This window comes from Microtus oregoni, unplaced genomic scaffold, assembly GCF_018167655.1.
Source record: "Microtus oregoni isolate MIOR12 unplaced genomic scaffold, Mior012 000073F_001, whole genome shotgun sequence".
NCBI classification, from domain to species: domain Eukaryota; kingdom Metazoa; phylum Chordata; class Mammalia; order Rodentia; family Cricetidae; genus Microtus; species Microtus oregoni.
This window is the reverse complement of record NW_024543981.1, coordinates 1,386,059-1,403,775: the sequence shown is the minus strand read 5'-3', so window position 1 is coordinate 1,403,775 and position 17,717 is coordinate 1,386,059. Positions and strand designations below refer to the sequence as shown.

Below are 17,717 nucleotides of genomic sequence, written 5' to 3'. Positions count from 1 at the left end.
CTGAGTGAGGTATCCCAGACCCAAAAAGATGAACATGGGATGTACTCACTCATAATTGGTTTCTAGCCATAAACAGAAGTAGTATTAACAAGATAACATAATTATAAGTCAATTAATATGCTCACATGACTTTATAACCCTTTTAGGGCCAAAGTAAATGTAAATAGGCAATTATATACAATTGATTGTGGAAATTGATATAATGCCTCTGAATAATAACATTTTAGATTTTTAAAGGACATTGAATGTCTAGAGGAAAACAGAGTGCTTAAGCATTGAAATGTTTTCATATATTTGTATCACTTCAGTTTTACACTGTGACATGCTATTTATTTTTATATCCTGTTTTGTATTAAGGTAAAGCTTTTCAAAAAATGGTGCTTTATGAATTTTCTTAAGGAGGATTTTATTATCTCTAAAGGACCAGAAGTTTTATTTTTAAGCTTATTTATGATTTTATAATGGGAACATATTCTAGCAATGTACAATATCAGAAATGTCAAGATTGTGTCTATTTGCTAAGAAATCACTTCATGTTCAGTTTCTCTTTGTGCTTTAGAGCCATAGAAGTTTGGGGTTAGAAAAGATCTTAGAAATGATCAAGGACAGTCACTTCTGAATGTAGGAAACTAATATATCTACCTGTGTATTTCCAAAATAGACAGCTCTCTGGGTATATTTGAGCCTTCCCTATTCTCCTTTTTTTTTGAATTCTATTGGTTAATAATTTCTATTATTTTCAATCAAAATAATGCCCCTGCTGGCTTTATCTATTGACCTTGACCATTCCGTGAAAAAAAATGCACAACTTCTCATCCCTCAAATCCTTGTTACCTACTGAAATTTTAAGGTCTGTTTTTGTAAGATGAAACATTCTTATTACCTTTATTTATTTCAATGACTTTCTTTTTTGTGTATTCCAGTTATTTAAATCAAACTATGTTGATTTATTAATGTGATTAAGCATTAGAATTTGAGAACCAAATATTAACAGGTGCTTAGTTCCACAGTTTGTATAATTTTCTTTTAAATCATATTTTTCAGTTCTTGGAAAATATTTTATAATATATTTTAGTAATATTCATCACTTCTCCCATCTTCCCCCTGACACCCACAAATATACCTGGATTCCCTACCTAATGAGCATTGTTTCATCTTAAAAAAATATTAAAAACCTATCCAGTTCAATTGATGGTGCATATATTCTTAGATGAGTGGTCTTCCCCTGGCGCACAGTTGAGCAAACACACTCTTTAAAATAAACAACAAAGACCCCCAAAAGCATTTAGTAAATATACTAAAATAAGTAAGTTTCAGTGTAAAAGAAATGAAAAACTTCAGAAATTTATATACAATAAGTGACTGACTATAATTAGCTAACTCTAGGGAAATTTTCAGTTAAACATTAATATAAATGCATTAATTTTTAATGTTAGAATAACACATAGATATACAACATGAAAGGTCTAGAAAAATAGTGGATGCTAAAAATTTCTCAACTTTAATAAAATAGTATAGAGCATGTTTCAATAATAACATTCTGCATTAATGTATACTCGTGATTTAATTCCATGATGTTTATAATGCCAGAAGCTTGGTTTCCTTTAACTTTTCACATTGGCTCATCAATAGTTAAGGCATTTTAAATATAGTATCTGTCTGAAAAAATTTAATATTGGTAATACATTATGATGCTTAAATTTCTGTCTTTCCAGTCTAAGAAAAAATGGCATATATATGATGTGGGAGTCCCCTCTGTGTGCTGTGATTACCATTAATGAATAAAGAAACTGCTTTGGACCTATAGTAAGGCAGAACTTGGGTAGGCAGGGAAAGCTGGACAGAATGCTAGGAGAAGGAAGGGTGGAGTCAGAGAGACACCATGGAGAGGATGGAAATAGACATGCTGAAACTTTGCTGGTAGGTCACGACCTCGTGATGATACATAGATTAATAGAAATAGAATAAATTGATGTAAGAGTTAGCCAATAAGAAGCTACAGCTAATGGGCCAAGCAGTGTGTTAATTAATATAGTATCTGTGTGATTATTACAACACACATATGTTTCTTTATAAAAAAGTAAGTGGTGTTTGTGGTTTCTACTAATAATTTTTGTCTCATTTGTTGTATAATATAAATGATGAAATTATGAAGGATTTCATTAATAACCAGTAGTCCATAAACAATGTTATGAAACAGCCATATAAATTTGTCATGCAACAAGATGAACAGAATTCATAGTACACTTTCTTTTTATTGTATTTTTTAAAAAGAGAAAATAAACTATTTTTTTTTCCTATTACAACCAATACCAGTTCCCTCTTATTCCCCTCCTATTTCCTCCACCTATTCCCCAATCCTGCCACCCATACACTCCTCAGAGAGGGTAAGGCACATTGCTTTGGGGATGGTACAAGGCACTCCCTTACTATATCTAGGCTGAGCAAGGTATCTATCCAAAGAGAATAAGATCCCAAAAAGCCAATATAAGCAGTAGGGATAAGTCCTGGTGCCACTGCCAGTGGCCCCAAAGTCTTCTCTAGCTATGCAACTGTCACCCACATTCAGAGGGACTAGTTTGATCATGCTGGTTCCTTCCCTGACCAGCTAGAGTTGGTGAGCTCCCATTAACTCAAGTGAACTGTTTCACTGGATGTCCCCATCATGGTCTTGATCTCTTTGCTCATTTTCTCATTCCTCCTACTTTTTGGGACTTTGGGAGCTCAGCCCAGTCCTCCACTGTCGGTCTCTGCCTCTGTTTTCATCAGTTTCTGGATGAAGGTTCTGTTGTGAGATTTAAGATATTTATTAATCTAACAACAGGGCAAGGCTAGTTCAGGTACTCTCTCCTCAATTGTTTAGGGTCTTAGGTAGGTTCATCCTTGTGGATTACTGGGAATTTCTCTAGTGCCAGGTTTCTTGCTAGGCCCATAATGGCTCTCTTAATCAAGACATCTCTTTCCTTGATCACATATCTGTCCTTTCTACATCTAAACTATTCCATTCCCTCAAGTTCACTCCCCCTCCCCTTCTCCTATCCTCTTTCCCTTTCACCCTCCCTTCTGCTCCCAGACCATTCTCCCAATTTTGTCAGGTGTTCTTGTCTGTTTTCAGTTTCCAGGTGGATGTATATATGTTTTTCTTTGGTTTACCTCATTACTTAGCTTCTTGAGGATCATGAACTATAGGCTCAATGTCCTTGTTTAGAGCTAGTATCCTCTTATGAATGAGTACATACCATACTCATCCTTTTGGGTCTGGGTTACCTCACTCAGGATACTGTTTTCTAGTTGCATCCATTTTTATACAAAATTAATGTCATTGTTTTTCACCACTGAGTATTATTCTAATGTGTAGATATGCCACATTTTCTTTACCCATTCTTTAGTTGAGGGGCATCTAGGTTGTTTCCAGGTTCTGACTATTACAAATAATGCTGCTATGAACTTAGTTGAACAAATGCCTTTGTAGTATGATTATCTTTTGGATATATGTGCAAAAGTGGTATTGCTGGATCTTGGGGTAGATTGATTCCCAATTTTCTGAGAAACCACTATACTGATTTCCAAAGTGGTTGTACAAGTTTGCATTCTCACCAGCAATCGATGAGTGATCCCCTTACTCCTCATCCTCTCCAGCTTAAGGTATCATTGATATCATTGATTTTAGCTATTCTGACAGGTGTAAGATGTTATCTCAGAGTTCTTTTGATTTGCATTCCCCTGATGGCTAAGAATGTTGAACATTTCCTTAAGTATCTTTTTGGTCATTTGAACTTCTTCTGTTGAGAATTCTCTGTTTTGTTCTATACCTGATTTTTTAATTGGGTTATTTATTATTTTAATGTCTAATTTCTTGAGCTCTTCATATATTTTAGAGATCAGTCCTTTGTCTGATGTGGGATTGGTGAAGATCTTTTCCCATTCAATAAGCTGCCTTTTTGTCTTATTGACTGTGTCCTTTGCTTTATAGAAGCTTATCAGTTTCAGGAGATCCCATTTATTTGTTGTTTCTCTCAGTGTCGATGCTACTGGTGTTATATTTAGGAAGTGGTCTCCTATGCTCATGCATTGAAGAAAACCTTCCACTTTCTCTTCTATCAGGTTCAGTGTGGTTGAATTTTTATTGAGGTCTTTAATTCATTTGGACTTGAGTTTTTTTGCATGACAATAGATATGGATCTATTTTCATTTTTCTACATGCTGACATCCAGTTACACCAGCACCATTTGTTGAAGATGCTTTCTTTTTTCCACTGTATAATTTTAGCTTCTTTGTCAAAATCAGGTGTTCATAGGTTTGTGGATTTATATCTGGATCTTTGATTTGATTCCATATGTCAACCTATTTGTTTTTATGCTAATACCAAGCTGTTTTCATTAATTTAGTTCGATAATGGAGCTTGATATCAGGTATTGTGATCCCTCTGGATGTTTCTTTATCGTACAGGATAGTTTTGGCTATCCTTGGTTTTTTATTTTTCCACATGAAGATGATTATTTTTCTTTCAAGGTCCATGAAGTATTGTGTTGGGATTTTGATGGGGATTGCATTGAATCTATAGATTGCTTTTGATAAGATTGCCATTTTTATTCTCTTGATTCTACCTATCCAAGAGCATGGGAGATGTTTTCATTTTATAGTATTTTCTTCAGTTTTTTTCTTCTAAGACCATGTTCTTGTCGAACAGGTCTTTCATAGTACACTTTCACTCATTAAAGTTGAAGCAGTTCTTTTTGATATTTTCCTATTGTTAGAATTTCTTTAAGTGGTTTTATTATATTGCTTTTTGAGACATGTTTTTCTTTCTATCTTTGGAGCCTATTACGGAACAAGCTCTTGTAGACCAGGCTGAGCTCAAATGCACAGAGATTTGTCTGCTTCTGCCTCCTAAGTTCTGGTTTTTAAAAGCGTGCACCTCCATTGCCTGGTTTATTAAAAGTCTTTTAAAAATTGACTACAATGGCTTAATTTCTTTCACAGTTCATAGTTCTCTGCAGAAAGCTACTTTTGGACATCATGTAATCCAGGGATATTTTGAACAGTTCAATTATCTTTAGAAGTTAAAATCTCTCAGTGCCACTTAAATAAATCAGCACCTACACTCATATGTTCTCGAGGATACAATTAAAGTAAACTAGCATCATTTTCAATCACACCTTAACTAAGGGTGGGACTTCCTGTTCATTTCTCCTCTCCATGCAGTCATTTATCTTGCTTGAGTTTACACAGGTCTAGTGGACAGTGCCACATTTGCTGTGGATTCATATGTGCAACTTCCCTTCTATATTGGAAAACACTGTTTTCTTGTGGTCATCCTTAATTATCCTATACCATCTTCCACAATGTTCTCTCAGCCTTGGAAGGAGAGGGTGTAGTATACATGTTCCCTTTAGTACTAATCATTACACAACTACATATTCTCTAAACCCTTGATAGTTATAGGGATTTTGGTTTTTACTCCACTGTCAACAGAAGCTTCTCTGATGAGGGTTAAAAGATGTACTAATCTATGTTTATAATAATAAATTATAAGAAATCAATTTAATGCTGTGTCCATCTAGCAGAATACTAGTAGTTGGCTTTTCTCCTAGGGGCTATGGCCTGCCTAGCCACAAGTTACTGGTCTGATAATAGTGCCAGGTATGAGTTTCATCTTATGGAGGAAACATTAAATTCTACCATAAATTCATAGTTTATTCCGATGGTGTTCGTGCCACTATTGCACAACGGCAGGCCAGTTATTATGGTAGTCCACAGGGTTTGTAGCTGGATACTATTTATGCCTACTTTTCTCTTCTGGTAGCAAGCATAGTACCTTTTAGAACTATGAAAGCTAGCCAGTAGGAAGGAAGCTTCCAGGGGAGTACCAGCTTGATTCCTCCTTGTCCTGTGTCTCAAGTAGGTGCCATCTTCAGTAAAAGGTCTTACTGTCAGTGTTTGAGGGTAGTTAACAGCAATAGCTGTTAACATTTGTGGGTCTTTAGGCCCTCATTGTTCAAAAATTCTCAAAGACATGGCCCATTCCTTGCACTAGACATTTTATTTAATAATGTATTACATCTAATAGCGTTTTTGACCTATTATTGGGTGACTCCATTTTAACTCATTTTATATATGCATGTGATTTTATCTATATTTTAAAAAGTTTCTGTAGTAGTAGTTTTCTATATGATCTCTTTACCAAAAGGTCTTTAGACAAGTGGCCTTTAAATCAGGGTTATATTTTTTTATAACCTTGAGAGACTTCAGATTCTTATTCCTTTAGATATCTTTGAGTGGAATTCGGACTACATGCATATGTGCTTGTAACTGTTTTATATTCTTACTCTTTTGTAGAGAGTAATTTATTTAAACTTACCATGAATATGGATCCTGGTTCTCTAATTCACATCTTGATGTTCCTGATTTTCTTTAGGTTTTATTCTCCTAAATAATGTGAAATGATCTATGGTAGATGGTAGATTAAGTTGGCTGTTGTTATCTACAGTGTTTTATCTATGCTTGAACATTTGGCTCCTTTTAATTCCAATGGACAAAGTTGTTCTTTTGTTGAGAGTTTTGCTCATGTACTTACTAAATCTAATATCAATTTTTTTCATGGAATTATTTATTGACTGTGGTATATTGGCCTATGATATAATTCAAATAAAAATCTGCCAGAAAAAAACATTATAATTAACTTTGCTAACAATTTATCCATATTCTTAAATTTTAAAATTGAAAGTATATTTGTATTTCTTAATTTGATATTGTTTCACTTTCTTGTTTTCATTAGGATATTAGCTGCAATGAAATTCAGGTCCTTCCCCAACAAATGGGAAAATTACATTCACTTAAAGAGCTAAATATAAGAAGAAATAATCTCCATGTTTTGCCAGATGGTAAGATATTCACTATTTCTACTTACTTGAGTAAAAGAGTAACCATACAATCTTTAACTTTAGTCTCATTTTTGAACAGAATTAGGAGATCTTCCCTTAGTGAAGTTGGATTTCTCCTGTAATAAAGTGACTGAAATTCCTGTTTGCTATAGGAAGCTACACCATTTACAAGTAATAATTTTGGATAACAATCCATTGCAAGTACCGCCAGCACAGGTTTGTAATAAGAATATGATGTTTCTTTCTTTTCAGTTTTATCATGATTTTATTTTTATTAAATTTAAATACAGTATCTTATGAGTCAATTTTATCTTTTACATAGGAGTATCTAGACTTTTTCTATGAACTGACATTTGATGTTTTTGTTTTGTTTTACGATGGTCTCATATTTTTATGCTGGTCTCAAACTTTCTTTGTGGTGGATGGATATGAATTTTATTTTATTTTTTATTTTTTGAGACAGGGTTTCTCTGCGTTGTTCTGGATATTCTTGAACTCATTCTGTAGATAGGACTGTCCTACAACTCAGAGATCCACCTGCCTCTGCCTCCCAAATACTGGGATTAAATCTGTGTGTTACCACTGCCCAACAAGATGGCTATGAATTTTGATCCTACTCCTGTCTCTACCTATCAAATAATGAACTTGGAAAACTGTGGCACCATGGCCTGCTAGAAACTTTTTTATTTTATTTTGATAATAGTTTCAGTGTAAGTTATAGACAAGCATTTGGAAAACCTAGAATCTCCCTTTCTCTGTGTGTATTTACAATTCTGACTGTGTTATTTTAAAAAGAAAGATTCTGAACTCTCTCAGGTATACATTTGCTTGGTACTTATTGAACTATTGGTATAATGGGTATTGAGATGTGGGTTGGAATTAGAGTTCCTCTAGGAAAATTTCATGCATTAAGATGGCCTGTCTGCAGGACCAAGAGTGCTTTGCCTGAGGAAAGATAGTTCACATAAAGAAGACTAGCTACATATCCTCTCCAGTATATTTTTGCTGCTGAGATAGAATTATAACATATAAAAAGATACAAGTGGAAAACATTAATTTTGTATTTTAATATAATGAGTAATAAAGCCCCAAGGAATCTTCCACTGAAACAATAAAGAATAATCCAAGATATAAATTCAACAGATCACAGAGAATCATGAAATGCAAACAGCAGGATTTTGAAAATTGTACTAACTCCAAGCTTTGGTCCCTGGCATGTGAAGAAGTGCCTTTTTTCTTTCAACAATGATATATTACATTCATTACAAAGGGAATAAATATTTTACTTTTATATATTTATTGAGATTTAGAGAATTTTATATAATGTGTCTTGGTTATATTCACATTCACCCTCCACTCTTCCTCTTCATCCTCCATGATCCACTTACTCCCTATCATGTCTTCCTTTTTCCTTGCTTTTTATCAGAAGAAACTTTCTTCCAGCAGCTGTCTGGGTCATCTGTCACTTACAACCTCTTATTACCTTCTTCTGTGATGTTTCTGAGCCTTAAACATACCATCTATGCTGCACATGTGTCTGTTAGGGCTAGACATCCAATGTTCAGATGATCTCTGCATTTTGACTAGTTGTGGCTTTCTTTTTTCCTTCTTTTTTATTGTAACTATTTTTATACAATATATTCTAGTGGTTCTTTTGCCCTCAACTCCCAAATCCTCCCCACCCCTTCACACACTCAAATCCACATCCTTTCTTGCTCTTCATTATTAAAAAACAAACAGGCATCTAAAGAAATAATGAAATGTTAAAATAAAAATAAACAAACATGAACAGGTCCAAACAAGCAAGCAAACGGAAAAGAGTCAAAGAAAAAGCACAAGAAACACACATATATGTAGAGACTTGCATACACATACAGAAATATCCTATAAACACAAAATCAGAAACCATAATATGTAAGCAAAGGACAACTTCTGGGTTATTGATCAGGGCTTGTGTCCACTTCCCTCTCAATGCTAAGACATCTGGCTTAGACATGTGCAGGGCCTGTGCATGCCGCCATATTCTCTGTGAGTTCATATGTGTACTGGTCCTGTCGTGTTTAGAAAGCCTTCTTTCCTTGGTGTCCTCCATCACCTCCGGCTTTTATAATATTCTCCTCTCTTTCACAGGATTCCTTGCAGTTGTGGCTTTTTTTCTAAATGATCTCTATCAACTGCAAAAGGAAGCTCTCTAATGAGGGTGGGAGCTACATTTATTTGTGGGTATAAGGACAAATGTTGATTTGTAATGCAGTAGACATTATACTGATTTAGGTAACTTCTCCTCTACCTTCCATGGGCTCCTCAGTCATGGGCAATTGGCTAAGTTTACAGTGCCAAGCAAGGATTCCCTGCTATTGAGTGAGTCTTAAGCCATGTGAAGTGACTGCTGATTACTCCAAAGATATTAGTGCCATTATTGCACTTTTAAGAGTATTCTGCCATACTGTTCAATGTTATTGTTCATAGTGTTACAACTGTATAGGGCTATTGTTTGTTCTGATCTGTTGGTAGCTTGCATGTATGATTCCTTCTGAAACTACAATTGCTAGAGGTCACTGAGGAGGCTTCCAGTTCAGTTCTAGATGTATTCCTTCAAATCCTGTGTATAAAGTATGTTCTGTCTTCAGCAATTGAATCTTACTTTCTTTTTCTGTAAGGCACTAAGAGCACTAACTATAGTATATATTGTTTGGGGGGTCCTTTTGATAGCCCTAATCAGAAATTTAAAAGGAAGTTTACCATGCCTGGCACCGGATTTTTGTTAAATAGTCAAGACTTTGGGGGTGACCATTGTCTCCCCTATTTGTGTAACTTTAATTAACCCCCCACACTCTTAAATATACTCCATAGTCCATGTAATATAAAAAAAAAGTTTATTCACAAGAATCTGAGGAACTTGTTAAAATCTTACATTCTTTTCTAATGATGTATCTGTATGAAGCCAGATATTCTTTATATATTTCTACCAAAAAAACAGTGACAGCCTGAAAAAAAAATAGTGAGTGTCGTGGTCATCCCAGCACCTGATGGGGTGAGGCAGGAGGATCAGCAGTTCAAACATAGGGAGTTTGAGGCCAGCTTCAGTTATATGGAACTGTCTCAAGGATTTTCTTGAATAAGTCGTTTAATTCTGTGCATTGTTTTCTTTTTTGGTGGGGGGTTGAGGTGCCTGACTCCAGAATCTATGCTCTTTAATTGCTATATGTACTGTGTTTTGAAAAGACAGGGAAATAAGGTTAAATGAATTGATGGGGAATTCAACAAATAATGTTAGTCAAACTAGATAGCAACACATAAAAGAAAAAAAAATAGATTCTCATCTCTTATCTTGCACAAAATTTAACTACAAATGGACCAATGATTTCAACGTCGGACCTTATACCCTGAAGTGCATAGGGGAAAAGGTAAGGAACATCCTTGGGCACATTTGTCACCATAAAGGTCTTTAGGAATGGGACTCCAATAATGCATGACACTAAAACTGATAATATATGGGACCTCATGAAATGAAATTTTTTTCTGTGTGGGAAAGGGCACCCATCACTTGAGTAGAGAGCTGTCATACAGAATGGGAAGAAAATCTTTCCAAGCCTTACCTCTATGAGAAGACCATCCTCTTAAAAACCAAACTTTAAAAGGAACCGAACTTCATGAAAACAGCCAAATGAAATTGAGGCATGAAAGTAAACACAGAATTTTCAAAAGAAGAAATACATATAGCTGACAAATAATTTAAGAAAGTTCAACATCCTCAACTATCACGGAAATGGAAAATTAAAACTACTTGAGATTTTATCTTATTGAAGTCAGAATGACTAAAGTAAAACAAAAGAAAACAAAGCCTCAACAACAAATGACCACGAATGCCGGTAAGGATGTGGACAAAGGAAAACATACATCCACTGTAGTGCGAGTACACAATGATGCAACCACTATGAAAATTGGTGTGGTGCTTCCTCACAAAAGCTAAATATAGATCTGCTATATGACTCAGCTATACCACTCCTGAACATATTCCCAAAGGACTTTGCATCCTACTATGGATACTTGGTGACCCATGTTCACCATTGCTTTAGTCAGGAAAGGAAAGCGGTCTAAATGTCCATCAAGCAATGAATGGACAATTCAAGTGTGATATATATACATAATGAAAATTCACCTATATTCTCATAAAAATTGTTGGAGCTGGAAATAATTATCCTTGCTGAGGTAGTCCAGATGCAGAAAAAGAAATGCCATGCATTTTCACTCACATGTGAATGCTAGCATTGCATTTTTAATGTGCATGTTCTAATTGTAGTTCCCAAAAAAGTCAGGAAACTAGTAAGTGACCATAGGAAGATATTTTAAAGGGACGGGGATAGAAGATGGGCGGGATGAAAGAGCAAAGAAGAATCGTAGAATAAAGGTTAAATGGGGGTAAGGAATGGAAGGGTAGGTCTTTTCTCTAGTGTGTGTGTGTGTGTGTGTGTGTGTGTGTGTGTGTGTGTGTGTTGTCTTCTTTGTAAAACATCTGTTAGTTGTAGGAGTGTAGATTTATACGTGGGTCTTTTGTTGATCAACATGTCTGTTTCTATGCAAGTACAATGCTATTTTATTATTATAACTCTATGCTGTAATTTGAAATCGGGGATGGTGATTGCCAGCACTGTTTTCATTGTTTTGGCCATCCTTGCTTTTTTGTTTTTGACATGACTACTTTTTAATAGTGCTTTATCTCATTTTAAGAATTCTCTCTGTGTGTTTTTTATGTGTGTGTATTGTGTGTGCAGCCATTTGTGCATGCATGTGTGGGGCTGTGCTCATACCACAGTACATGTGTGGAGCTCAGAGGACAATCTCACGAGTTAGTCCTTCCACCTTGTTTGTAAAAGGCTCACTTCTTCTGTCTCTGCATATACTAGGCTAGCTCCTTGCCAGGTTTAAGGGATTTTTCTGTCTCTGCATATACTAGGCTAGCTCCTTGCCAGGTTTAAGGGATTTTCTTGTCTCCATATTCTACCATGCTGTATGAGTGTTGGGATTAGAGACTTGTGCTACTCTATTTGGCTTTTTATGTGGATTTTAGGGATTCAGACTTAGGCCCTCATGTTTTTGTGGCAAGTGCTTTACTCAGCAAATCATCTCTTCAGCCAGCATCCCTTCTTTTGTGTGGTGTTTACCTCTTAACATTGGTTTTCTCTATGACCAGTAGAAATATTTTTTTCAGGGTGTTTTCCTGGTTGAACTTCATTCTTGCTGGCTTGTGATTGTTATGGTTTTATTTTAGTTTTTTATTCACATTTTACATCATTTTTTTCTGGTCTTGGTGAAATTACATATATTATTTTTTCTTTTCTCATTAATCCACTGAATGGTGTATTTGTTTTCTAATGTAGGTATCAATTATGACATATTTGTGAAGGATTATCAATATTTTATAGTATTCAGAAGTTTGTACATTTTACTTTTAATAAGAAAATGTGAGTGAACTATAAAAAATAGGGGCTAGAGATCTGATGGCTCACCAGTTAAGGGTAGTTTCTGCTCTTCCAGAGGACTCAGAAAAAATTTCAGTTTCCAGTATGTGAATACTGACTCTAGTTGTAGCATCTCCCAAAGTCTCTTCTGGATTCTATGGTCATCAGGCACACATGTGGGACATTTACATGCACACAGGCAAACACACATATACATAAAGCAAAAATAAAGAAATCCTTTAAAAATTAAATGGTTTATAGGGGGATGAGGAATGTCTGTGCGACTGAGCTCCCAAGGCCCAAAAGAGGAGCAGAAGGAGAGAGAACATGAGCAAGAATGCCAGGACCGCGATTGATGCACCCATCCACTGAGACAGTGGGGCTGATCTATTGTGAGCTCAACAAGGCCAGCGTGACTGGGACTGAAAAAGTATGGGATAAAACCGAACTCTCTGAACATGGCAGACAATGAGGGCTGATGAGAAGCCAAAGACAATGGCACTGGGTTTTGATCCTACTGCATGCACTGCCTTTGTGGGAGCCTAGCCTGTTTGGATGCTCACCTTCCTGGACCTAGATGGAGAGGGGAGGACCTTGGACTTCCCACAGGGCAGAGAACCCTGACTGCTCTTGGGACTGGAGAGGGATGGGGAGAGAAGTGGGGAGAGGGGAAGGGAAGTGCGAGGTGGGGAGGAGGCGGAAATTTTTTCAAAAAAAAAGAAAGAAAAAAAAACACATCAAAGGGGTTGGGTTATATAGAACAAGAAAAGAATTATTAGCTGTAAAAGCAAAGAATATTGGATTAATGTTTGGAATAAATTTATTGATCAAACAGTCAAAAAATAAATGGTTTATTTAAAGAGAAATATACAGAGGGATTGCACAGTTCTAAGCCAGATGGGGTCCCAGCACTGAGAGGGGAAGTGGATACAAGCCCTCATCCCTAACCCAAATAATATCTCCAATTTACAGCTGCTAGTAAAGGGTGAATTAGTTTTCTCCCTGAGTATACCAACCAGACTTAAGGACAGGCCACATGCCCAACAGTGGATGACCAGAAACAAAATGAACTTAATGCTATTTTTGAAGATCACTGTGGGAGGGGGGCTTGTTTTGTTCATGATGCTTTGCCTGGGCCCTATTTATTATCTTACAGATCTTTTGTTAATATATAATGCTGTCCAATTTTGTTTTTATGGCTTTTCTGTGTGTGTGAATGAATGTGTGTATCTCAGTGTCTGTATGTGTTTTTGAGTATTTTCTTTGGCTCTTTTTTGCTTATTTCTTTTGTTCTATTTAGGTTTGTTATTATTTTATTTTGTCTTATAATAAATAATTAATAATAATGATTAGATAGATAAATAGATAGATAGATAGATAGATAGATAGATAGATAGATAGATAGATAGATAGATAGGGTGTAATTTGGGTGGGTGTGGAAGTGAGGAGAATCTGGGAGAGTTAGCAGAGGGGAAAGCGTAATCAGAAGATATTGTGCAAAAAAATCCATCTTCAGTTAAAAAAAAGAAAATACCCTTATTCTTAACAAAGAAAAATAAAACATATACAGAATATTTTCTGATAAAATGATCATAGATTTTTGTTGTAATATGAGCGGCGAGGCTGCGTCCCCGGCACCCCGGCCGCCTGGCTGGCTTATGCCCCGAAATAATTACACGGAAACTGTATTCATTTAAACACTGCTTGGTCCATTAGTTCCAGCCTCTTATTGGCTAGCTCTTACATATCGATCTAACCCATTTCTAATATCCCTGTAACACCGCGATGTGTCTTACCAGGGAAGATCTTAACCTGCGTCTGTGTCCGGTAGGAGAATCATGGCGACTCCTTGACTCAGCTTCTTTCTCCCAGCATTCTGTTCTGTTTACTCCTCCCACCTATGTTTTAACCTATCAGGGCCAAGCAGTTTCTTTATTGCTTAACCAATGAAATCAACAGATTGATATATGACACTCCCACATCAAATTTTCTTAATTTTTACATACTAATTCCAATTCCCCCTCCTTCCCCCACTCCCCCATTTTCCCTCCTCCTCCACCATCTGTTCCTCAGAGAGGGTAAGGGAGTAAATGAATTCTGTTGTATCGCCACATTGAGGCAGGACCAAAGGCCCTCCCTCTCAAGTCTAGACTGAGCAAGGTTTCTCTTCATAGGAAGTGCGTTCCAAAAAGTCAGATCATTCATTAGGGATTGCTACTGATTCTGCTGCCAGAGGCCCCACAAACTGCCTATACCACCAGCTTTCAGGGGGACTAGATTGGTTTTATGTAGGTTTCCTGGTTGTCTGTCTGGAGTCAGTGAGTTCCCACAACTAACCACTCTGCATCTGCATCTCTGCATCTTCTTCCACTTGTGACTGAATGGAGAGATGGCTCAGCTGTTAAAGCCTTGGCTCACAACCATAAATGATAAAAGATTTTTATTTGTTATCATTATTGTCACATTTTCCTTCCTTTCACCACACATATAATTCAGTAAAATATACAAACTACCAAGGTTGTGATATCTCAGCCTACTTTGAGATCATTTCAACATACAAATAACTTGACAGTGTTCTTTTATATTTGCAATTAAAAAGCAGAGAGATGGCTCAGCAGTTAAGTGCACTCTCTATTCTTGAAGGGGATCTGAGTTTGTTTCCCAGCACTCACATTGTGGTTTATAATCACCTGGAACTTCGATTCTAGGGAATCACATATCTTTTTCTGGCCTCTGCCATATGGCAAGCACGAGGTGCACATACATACAAGCAAAACACTCATACACACAAATAAATAAATATTTCTATTTGGAGTTATTACTAAATCTACTTCATTTTTTGGTTACAGATATGCTTAAAGGGTAAAGTACATATATTTAAGTACTTGAATATACAAGCATGTTGTAGAATGGATAAGAAACCAGATTCCCTGGATCTTCCATCACTGAGTAAAAGAATGCCTTCTCAGCCCCTCACAGACAGGTAACATAAACAGTCTTATTTCACCTGATGTTTTTCCTCTGTTAGAACTCTCTGGGGTATGCAGAATGAATCTAGTCTGATTACACTAGTGTTTAAAAAATGTATTTGGCTGATCATCATTGCTTATTGAATAACTTCTGGGATACAGAACTAAATGTGAAATTTTTCCCCAGATAGCATTATTTTAGCACAGAAAATGTATATGTTTGACAGTAAAGGTAAAAGTATTGATTTCCTTACTGTGACAACTGGTAGCTTAATCACTGCTTTAATACTTGTAACTAGCAGGTAGAATTTGACTTTGAGCTGAAGTTGATGCAAGCAGAAGATATTTTGGAGGTGCATCTCTTTCTTTTTCAATGTTCTTTTCTTTTTCTGATGTTGAGTATTCAATCTAAACAAACACTCTATCACTGACCTACAACCTCAGCCCTTTGTGTGTGTATGTTCTTTTTCTTTTTGCAGTGCCGGGAGTTGAATGCAGAGCCTGTTGTATATTAGACCAGTGTTCCACCATTAAACTATAACTCTATCTCCAGGGCAAAAGTAACATATCATTGATATTCTTTGATTGTGCTGTCCTCTATAACATTTTGATATGGCAGATATGTTATTCTTTTTAATTCATAACTTCAAGATGTAAATTGGTCTGAAAGACTTTTGAAAATATAATTTTATCCAGAAATATGAAAAAAAAACTTGGAATGGGGTAAGACTACAGAAAGGGAATCTCTGACCACCTAAATATTTAAAGGTTTGTCATTGATTTATATGATAAATTTTACATTGTTTTGGATGTGATTGTAGTAATATTGTTAAGAGTGAAGTCATAAGTTCCCAAATAGGACATTCTCACAATTATTTCTTCTCCTTTCATAAAATATTTGCATATTGTATTTATTTCCTAAGGTATATTTTGTTTGATAGTAGTAGCAGAATATCATTAAAATTCTATTAAAGTTAGAATTAATATCTAGGGTAATATCTACTAGTATGTTTTATTTTTTTTTGAAAGTGAGGTTAGTAATGGTGTTCATTTTTTTCTCCAATCATTTTTGTTATACATAGCTGTTGAATGCCTACTGTTAGATTCAGGGCATATTTTGTTGAAAGCAGTACATGTTTTTTTTGGCAACTATTTGAACTCATAGTCTAGGTGGAACAAGGAACCATATAAATAAGTGTTCAGTCCACTTTGTATTGCTATAAAGAATACCTGAAACCATATAATTTTAAATAATGAAAATTTTTATGGCTCATAGTTTTGGAAACTGATTAAGTCCAAAATAGGCAGGGTACATTAAGTGAGGGCCCGATTATTGCACCACAGCATGTCAAAAGGTGACAGATTAAAAAAAAAAGAAAGTAAGAGATGTGAACAGGATGTCAGATTACTGCCGTAACAACTCTATTTCTCAGACAAAACTAACTCCTACAATAGAGGTTAATCTCTTCAAAGACTAAATTTTTTTTGAACCAAATTCCTACCACACTTCACATGACAATGTATTTGTATTGGGAATTAAGTTTACAACACATTTAGATCATAACATTCACACCCCCCCCACACACACACTCGCACACAGATGTATGCTCATGTACACACACACAGAGAGTCACACATGATGGCTGGCATATGATGGTACATTTTACCATTTTTTTTTAATTTTTCATGGTGCTTAAGCTACATGCAATCAGCAGAAACCATGCTTCATTTTTGAATTTTCATCATTTCCAGGGATTTCAATATATAGTATGAGTATACCCTTGTGATGATGGGCAGTGACAATGAGCTGAGGGTAAACACATAATACTCTACAGTGGACTGTGTGTTGCTAAAGCATGATGTTCAAAATTCATGGTAAATGAATTTTTATTTGAAATATTTTTTAACTTACAATTAGTTTATTGGAACATTTTAACATGTATTAAAATTTGAAATTATGACACACACTTTGACAGACAAATATTTCTCATCATATTCCAAGACTTTGATTAAGGAATATCTATTTGGGACGTTGAAGACTTTTAGCATTTTGTTTTTCTATTTTTGAGAAAAATTCTCGCTGTGGAGTTCTGTCTGGCCTGGAATTCGTTATATAGACCAGTACAGTCTGACACCTCTGAGGAGCCTCCCTGTCTATGTTTTCAGGTACAGGCTTGTGCCATCAGGCCTGCAACCAAGTATTATGGGGAAGTGGAGTTTTAAATAAACTAAGAGAATCCAGTTGTATGAACAGTGGGGATGGGGTAGGGAGAATGTCAGGAAGAATGTCAAGTGCTGGAGGCACATGCCTGTAACTCAAGAACTAAGGAGGTTGAAGCAGGAGGATGGAAACTTTCAGGTAAGCTTGGGCTACATCATAGCAAGTTTCAGGCAGCTATGGT

The 17,717-nt window shown here is 35.8% G+C and overlaps 1 protein-coding gene across 3 annotated transcripts in view; it reads left to right on the top strand.

The window, feature by feature from the left end:
• The window catches only part of LOC121441074 (leucine-rich repeat and calponin homology domain-containing protein 2), a 91,896-nt gene that overhangs the window by 33,112 nt on the left and 41,067 nt on the right, over window positions 1-17,717 (top strand). For all 3 annotated transcript variants that reach the window (XM_041642213.1, XM_041642212.1, XM_041642211.1), the window contains exons 4-6: window positions 6,779-6,884; window positions 6,964-7,100; window positions 15,196-15,329. In XM_041642213.1, coding sequence (XP_041498147.1) covers window positions 6,779-6,884; window positions 6,964-7,100; window positions 15,196-15,329 — 377 coding nt within the window. The remainder of the gene's footprint in view (window positions 1-6,778; window positions 6,885-6,963; window positions 7,101-15,195; window positions 15,330-17,717) is intronic.